The 8,230-nt window shown below is 43.6% G+C and overlaps 1 protein-coding gene across 2 annotated transcripts; it reads right to left on the bottom strand.

Moving 5' to 3' along the window:
* Nucleotides 1-1,640: 1,640 nt before the first annotated feature.
* Nucleotides 1,641-6,367, bottom strand: LOC119303036 (DNA repair protein recA homolog 1, chloroplastic-like). Of its 2 annotated transcripts, none has more exons than XM_037580116.1 (13): nucleotides 6,093-6,367; nucleotides 5,293-5,384; nucleotides 4,932-5,007; nucleotides 4,781-4,843; nucleotides 4,545-4,674; nucleotides 3,714-3,799; nucleotides 3,505-3,630; nucleotides 3,325-3,429; nucleotides 3,200-3,256; nucleotides 3,048-3,110; nucleotides 2,898-2,974; nucleotides 2,264-2,336; nucleotides 1,641-1,995 (listed from the first exon to the last, which is right to left on the bottom strand). In XM_037580116.1, exons 1-13 carry the CDS (start codon nucleotides 6,285-6,287, stop codon nucleotides 1,894-1,896), a joined length of 1,245 nt encoding a protein of 414 aa, XP_037436013.1. In that variant the 5' UTR covers nucleotides 6,288-6,367; the 3' UTR covers nucleotides 1,641-1,893. The 2 variants fall into 2 exon arrangements, with proteins under 2 accessions (XP_037436013.1, XP_037436014.1); XM_037580117.1 differs by lacking the exon at nucleotides 6,093-6,367 and adding an exon at nucleotides 5,929-6,072.
* Between the last annotated feature and the right edge of the window lie 1,863 nt (nucleotides 6,368-8,230).

Raw genomic sequence — 8,230 nt, 5'->3', positions numbered from 1 at the left:
GCACTAGAAGTCTTACTTGCCTAATGTGTCTCCTTGGTTGTTGGACCTTCCTGAATTGAATATGCAAATACCACAATGTACTTGTAGACATGCTTACTGCATTCTCTTTTCTTAATGCATTCTCTTGAATTTAGTAAGTATCCTAAATTTAACATAGAGGCTCATATTCCTAGAAAACTCGAAGATGCTTGGGAACCAATAATTAAAATTTGCATAAGTCCATACTATTGTAGTGTTTTATGTGATTTGGGTGCTAGTATTTCTACTATGCCTAAAATACTTTTTTGTATGCTTGATCTTGGAAATATAGAACCTAGCAATTTGACCATTAACCTTGTCGATTCATCTAGTAAGAAAGCTCTAGGAAGAAAAGATGATGCTAAGGTTGAAGTGCAACTGAATATTATTCCCACTGATTTTATTATACTTGATATGAAGTGTGATTTTACTTGACCTATTATTTTGGGTAGACCTTTTCTAAGAACTGCAGTGCCACGTTTTTCTCTCCTAACCTAGGCGGTTAGGATAAACTCTCCCCTCTAGACTTCAACGGCGAGCCCATGGACTCGCCTCCCCTCTGCGTGCCGCTCTGTCGATCGATGGCGGGAGGGGAATTCCGGTGCCTCCGTTGCGGTTAGTAGTTTAGGTCGGGTTTTTTTAGTCCTCGCAGGTGCGGCGCTCAGGCAGATGGCGACGCTTCTTCTTTGAGTTTGTCTTCCAGGCTCCGATCTTCCTCGAGTTCGTCCGTCTGGACGTAGTCGACGGGGCTCCGGCGTAGATTCCTGTTGTCTACTTGGGGCGTGATGTTAGGTTTTCTCGTTATATGGTGAGATTTGGTGTTAGGTGCTTCAAATCTATGCAAGGATTCAATGGTGACGACTGCAGCTCCAAGGCACTGGTCCTTAGGGGCACGTGCACGAAGACTTTCCGGCTATCATCGACAAGGTCAAGCCGGCTCCGGTAGGGGAGCGGCGCGTCGGCGGCTCGTTCTGGCGGCAGTAGTGGTCGTTTGGTGGTCTTGGAATATGGATGTAACTTTTATTATGTTTGAGATGCTATGTACTTCCGGTGAACTTTTATAATAGATCTGATCATTTTCGTGCAAAAAAAAACAGCAGGCCCAATTCACGTGAAGGAAGGCACTTACAAATTCAAGTTGCCACAAAATCAAGCCTATGGCCACTTCCCTAAAAAGAAGTTCAAGCGTACAAGTGGGAAAGGTCAATTTAAGTGACCTTTTATAAGCTTTCAACAACGAATAGAGGTAACAAAGCCTTGATTTAGGCTTTAAACAAAAGCACTTGTAATATAGTTTATCTTTGTGCAGTTTACTTTTAGTACAATAAGATGCCATGCTTAGTCTTCATTATGGTTTTAGGGGAATTTTCTGAAATTGACTAGGTATAATTTCATACCTTGTCTGTTCGGAACGGCCCGCCCAGCCTGGGCACGCCAAGCCCTGGTTGCTCCCCTGCGTGTCATTCTTTTTGCATTCTGTTCTATTTAGCACCCTATTACTGTCCTGATTTTTTATATCTACGTCTGGTAATAGTTTTCTGCGTGAGCAATTATTTCAGTTTCTAGTGCTTCAAGCTTATTGCTTTGGTTGAATTTTCATACGAGATAAATTGTCTATCCCATGATTAATCTGTCAAGCTCTTTTTAGTACTGGTGGATGGTGGTACATTGTTGCTGTTGTTACAGCGGGCAACCAACATATCAAAATCCTAAGAACACAGAGTGTACCACTGGAACGTTCGCTTAGGTTTGGCGAAGAAGGGCCACATTTAGCTGCTAGAATTCTGCTGCTAGACGCTATGGGGTCAAAATGCCTGGAATTGCGCTGCTAGACGGACAGGTTAGCGGTTCATCTTCGGGGCTTGATGTTCGTCGTCAGTCATCATATACTTCTTCCTCCTCAGGTTGCGACGATGACTGCCCGAAAGCTAGCATGGCCATATGCCTGGTTCCTTCTGGTATCATGGCTCGGACTACCTGCAAGTGTACCAAGCGCAGTTGTAAGGAAAATGATGTGACACTAGATAAACGATAAGGCCAATTGTTCATTAGATAATCTTTTCTTTTTTGCATGAAGTACTTTTTTGTTTAAATGGCTAATCAGTATAGCAGGCATGTCCAAATGTCTGGGTCACATGGTGACGGCTTCGACTTATGAAGCGTATATGAATACGGTATGAAATGTTTCAGATCAGGTAGTGGTGAGGTAAATACTCGCAGTTGTTCTAGCAACAATCAATCAAACCTTTTCTATCTCATCGCAGACGGTTGGATTCTCCCGGAGATACTGCAGTGCCTTTTCTCTACCTTGACCCAGTCTGCACACAAAAAGTGGAACACATGAAAGCTGCAAATTTACAGTTTAGCAAAACAAAAATGAAATATACTCATTGTTATTTTAATTCGAATAAAGTTACATAATAACATAACTACGATTATGTCCCTATTTGGAATGTGCAAATCCAACAACAGATTTCCGAAGCAGTATATAGAAACAATTATTAAAAGATTAAAACACAAGGAAATTATGTGAGACCACCTTGGAGTTTTCTGGCTAGTTTCCTGTACGGATATATGTAACAGATGTTCATATCCTCATAATCCTCAAATTTAAGCAAATGAACATGAAGTAGATTTCAGACAGTATAGGCTACATAAAGTTACTGGAGTTCCACAAAAAGAGGAACATGAATTCAGTACATATGATGTGATATGATGGTTCTCCAGAATCAAAGGGCACATATAGCCAGCCGAAGCACATGAAGTTCACATGGTAATAGGACTGGGGAGAATGGCATGAAAGGATAGCTGCTAGAAGGTTGTGTTTTGCTAATATATTCACAAGCCGTATTGAAATTCTTCTAAAGCCACCGGCATACCTTATATCTTTGTAACTATACCATGAACCCTTCTTTGCAACAACTTCCATCAGCTCAGCACAATCAAGAATGCAACCCTGCATGAATTCTCTCTTTAGCAAAAGATCCAGTGAGATCCAATGAGAATAGCTGAAAACTTTGTACACCAACCAATTTACTAACACCCTCCCCAAACATGATCTCGAATTCAGCTTGCTTGTAGGGCCTGGATACCTTGCAAAGAACAAAAGAAAAGACACTCATGCCAATGTACAAGTGTGGAGCAAAATACAAAACAAGAACTAAACATCTTCACGACATACTTTACTCTTCTGCACTCTGACACGGACCTTGACACCAATATCTTCATCTCCCTTGGCCTTGGCAAAATAAGATGAATTTTCTCAAGTCATGTCTTACGGAAGGTGAAATATTTTGTTTATCTTACAGATTTTATCTTCCCAATGTGTCGTATCTCTAGGCGAACTGATGCGAAGAACTTCAAAGCTATCCCTCCACTAGTGACTTCAGGGTTCCCATAGAATACCCCAATCTAGAAAAAACGAAATTTATCACATGACGGAATAAGATGGAAATGAACAGTCAGCTGAAAGCTAATGTAGAACACCTTGTATCTTATTTGATTCAAGAACATTAGAGTACAACCAGCCTTTGAGGCATTGCCTGACATCTTTCTCAATGCTTGACTCATCAGACGAGCTTGTAAACCCATCTGCTGCATCCCTATCTCACCCTAGCAAATAACTGAATCATATTTTTCATGCATCATATTGAATATAAATCTATACTAAAAACAAAAAGGAAAGAGAATCATACTTCAATTTCTGCACGTGGAGTGAGAGCTGATACTGAATCAATACAGATGAGATCTATTGCTCCAGATCTGCACATGCGGTCCGCAACTGGTAGAGAAACAGACATATTAGTCAAATCACGAAAACAGAAGTCTCGCAACCTCTAGGCTGTGTTTGGCATCACGTGTGGTTTCTGATAATCCTGTTTGCACACCATAACTAAAACTAACTATACCTTCAACCGTAGCAGGTGCTTGAAATAGTATATGTACCAAAATAAAAATAGATATGTATGCACACATTAAAGTTACAGTCCCAGAATTTCTGGTCATCAAATCAAAATACATCTATGAACAGAACTCCCTCCATTCCTAAATATAAGACCTTCTAGAGATTCCAATATGGACTACATACGGAGCAAAATGAGTGGATCTACATTCTAAAATACGTCCATATACATCCATATGTAGTCTATATTGAAATCTCTAAAAGGGCTTATATTTCAAAACGGATGGAGTAGTTAACTTCAGAAGGGCTAAATCATTCTTTTGGAAAAAGATGCTAAAAATATATTAGATGCCACAAATGCCAGGAAAATTATAAAGTTGAAGTGTCATTAATTATTGTTACATGCCAATCAGATGGTAAAAGATAAAATGTCATGCAAAATTCCTCTACTGCAAGAGAAACTTTGTGTGCGGAAAATACAAAATAGTCACTAGTATGTGAAAGATCCAAGTTAGTCACTTCTCACTATGTAACCCTGTTTACAGGTACAACAATATTATAACAGATGCAAGTAAGATTATTCAAACAAAAGGTACTGAGACCTCATAAGTAGAGAATGTATTACTTTCTAGTGCCATCTCTCCATTGTCAGGCTGGCAGACAATCAGATTTTCAATATCTACCCCAAGTGCTTTTGAATAAGCTGGATCAAAAGCATGCTCTGCATCAACAAGCATGGCATTTCCTCCTAGCTTCTGCATATAGGATGTTGGATGTTTTAAGTATCATTAAGTTCTACAGGAATCATGAAATATACAATGACGTCATACTCTAATACTCTAATACAGGAAGAAAGAAAACCTGTATTTCAGCAATGGCATGCAGAGCTAGAGTGGTCTTTCCACTGCTTTCTGGACCATACACCTTCAATGTATTGTAAAGTTGCAAATATCAGAGCAAATGGTGATCCGAAGGTGCCACGATGAAAGAAGATTAAACTATAGTAAGTTACCTCTACTACTCTTCCTTTTGGAAGGCCACCGCCCAAAGCAAAATCTAGTGTTAAGCAACCACTCGGGAAAGTCTCACTGGATAGACAAGGTAACAGTAAGTATGAATAGCATGCATGGAACTTATAAGGCCTTGTACAATGGGAAGTGGTTAGAGAGGAGCTTAGAAAAATAAACCGAGTTTTTCTGAAGCACCGGTGCCTATTTCTATAGGAGAGACGCTTAGTTAAGCGTCTACCCTGTACAAATAAGCACCGGTGCTTAAGGAAAATCTGGTTTATTTTTCTAAGCACCTCCCCTAAGCACCTCCCATTGTACAAGGCCTAAGGGGATTTCGATACATTTAAGCAATTAAGAACATACACAAAAGCACCACCAGCACTGCCTAATCTTGTAACGCTTCCTTTTCCAAAAGAATTGTTTATGTCAGTCATTGCTGCATCAAGAGCTTTTTGCTGTAGATGGAATTGTAAAGAGCATGTCATTTGTCTTAATAAGAAGCAATAATTAACTACAGTATTTATCTGCTATCAACTTGGGAAAAAATAGCATAGCTATTTCACAAAGAATGCCACAGCCTTGTACGGAAAAAATTGACATGCCTATATAATGTCGAGACAAGATGCCTCTCTTAGGGCAACATCTATACTGAGAATAATACATCTGAAGTTCAGTATAGAACTAAAGCATCGTTTACAGTTTTGTCCCCAGTAAATTGCGCAGCAGAGGGTTGTCTTTTCAAGTTCATTGTCATTATTCTTGTCCAAGTCAAACTTAGCATAACCACAGCAGCCAATAAGAGAGACCAGTAAGAATGTAAGATGGCAAGCGAATGCTAAACTATAAGACAGTAGTTTCCTGAAGTATCGGAAGTACACTCCGGTCACTGCAATGCCACTATGCACCCTAGGTATTCGACACAATGCACAGCCCAAGAAAAGCAATATAAGCAGCAGCAGCGACAACCTATGTCGTAGAAAAGGCTGCAATTGTTCTTACTTCAAAGTTCCACCTCACCGCGGCGCCACACTCCAGGTTCTCATCGCCAGGGGAACGCACCGCGCCTTACCCGGACCGTGCATCACTTGTTCGGCCGAATGGCCAGAGGAAACGAAAAATGGGAAGGGAAAGAACAAGAAACAAGGAACGGGGAAGCTTCTTACGCGGTCTATCAGTCGAGGGTCGTCCTCGCCGGAGAGCGCGCCGTTCCCGACGCTGGCAACGAACTCACAGCGCAGACGGCGGTTGCCGCGTCCGGAGGCGCTGCTCGCTGAGGCGCACGGCGCGGGGACCCTCCTGCGGGGACGGGGCAGGATGGCCGGGGTGAAACGTGCGGCGGCGGCGGCGGCTGTGGCCATTGGTTGCGTGGCGGCTGAGGTCCACGGCGCCGAGTGCTCGATTTGTCGGGGTGGAGTGAAGGGGGAGAAGTCCTTCAAGAAGCTCGGACAGGGAGAGTTTAGAGCGGCGGATCCATCGCGTATTCGCGTCTAGATTCGTGCAGCGACAGTGGGTTTAGGCCTTTTGGCTGATGATAAGAATAGGAAAGCTATATAAATGAAATGGAATGTATCTTAATTTTATGACATGAACATGAAAATGAAATGACATGTATCTTAAGAGCAACTCCAACGGGCCGACCCAAATGGACGGTGTTTGGGTCGGCCAGACGGACACGGATGCCTGCTTCGGCATTTGGGTCGGCGTCTGCGCCCAACGCTGGCCGATACCCATTTTGACGGCGCCAAAAAAAATGAACGCATGCATATTAAAAAAAGAGAAACAGCAGCGTCCGCCGGCGCCGCACCTCCTCCGCGTGAGCACAAGCCGTCCGCGGCGCCGCCGACACTGGGATCATATCTGGATCCAGATGCCAGTCGTGCGACAGCGTCATGTCCGGATACGGCAGAGGCTGGCGGTTCTGCCAGTGCCACTCCGCCTGGTGCACTGGCACGCTCACGCGCTGCCTCTGCCGGCAAGGCGCCGGCGGAGGTGGGAGGAACTCGGAGGGGAAAGGGATGGCGGGGGACTTGCCCTTGGCCTTGCTGCTGGCGCCGGAGAAGAGGCCCATCTCGCTGTGGTTGTGGTGGTTAGGGTTTGCCGGCGACGAGGGAGAAAAGATGTGCAGATGTGGACGGCGAGTATGGATGAGGACGGCCCCGCCGCACGGTCGGCTTAAAAAAGGACGAGCGCCGTCGCTGACGCGTGGGCCCGTCGTCATAAATTAAGCTGACCGCGTGGGCAGCGGGTAGTTGGACGGCTGCCATGTGAGGACATGGCGGATAGCGAGAAGGCGCGCGAAGCGTCCGTTCGGCGTCCGCGCCGACGCATTTGGGGCGGAAATTTGGGCCGCAGATGTGTCGGCGCGGACGCGACACAGACATGATTTAGGTTTGGGTCGACGCGTTGAGCCGTCACTTTTGTCCGCGTCAATGCAAACGGACGCAGGCGGACAAAATAGGTCGGTCCTTTGAAGTTGCTCTAAGTGGTTCATATGGTAGATTTTCTTTTCGGTTGAGTCCAAGATAATGTTCCTTTTTCCCTTTTGAAATATGAAAGATAGAGTCAATTCTGTATGGAAATGGGATTCTATTCCTATAGACCAACTAAAGGAAATTTCCTACAGAAATCCTATTATATACTCTCTCCGTTTTTAATATTTGTTTTTTTAGAAATTTCAAATGGACTATCACATACGGATGTATATAGATATATTTTAGAGTATAGATTTATTCTTTTTATTTCGTATGTAGTCATTTGTTAAAATCTCTAAAAAAACAAATATTTAGAAACGGAGAGAGTAGAGTTCTTACAAAATTCATGTAAACTAAATGAGGCTTAGTTTTTTTTAGAAAACGTTCGATCTAGTTATCTTCAATCATAGCAGTATAAACCAAAAAAATTAAAAAAATGCATCCAGATTCTTAGTCCACCTAGCGACGACTACAAGCAATGAAGAGAGCCGAAGACGCGACGCCATCATCACACCCCCCCCCCCCTCACTGGATTGGGGCAAAACTTGTTGTAATAGACCATCGGAAAGTCATCGTACTACGGCCTCATATGACCAACGCGCCAGAACAGCAACCGCCGTCGATGAAGAGTAGCGTAGATCAGAAGGATCCAACCTGAAGACACACGAACGTAGACGAACAACGAACATATCCGAGCATATCCACAAAAGATGGATCCGCCGGAGACACACCTCCACACGCGCACCGACAATGCTAGACGCACCACCAGAATGGGGAGAGGGGGGCTCCTTATTCCATCTTTAAGAAACCGCCGCCGTCTCGCCTTCTTT

Source organism: Triticum dicoccoides, chromosome 5A, assembly GCF_002162155.2.
Source record: "Triticum dicoccoides isolate Atlit2015 ecotype Zavitan chromosome 5A, WEW_v2.0, whole genome shotgun sequence".
NCBI classification, from domain to species: domain Eukaryota; kingdom Viridiplantae; phylum Streptophyta; class Magnoliopsida; order Poales; family Poaceae; genus Triticum; species Triticum dicoccoides.
The sequence above is the reverse complement of the archived record's forward strand: the minus strand, read 5'-3'. Positions and strand labels throughout refer to the sequence as shown.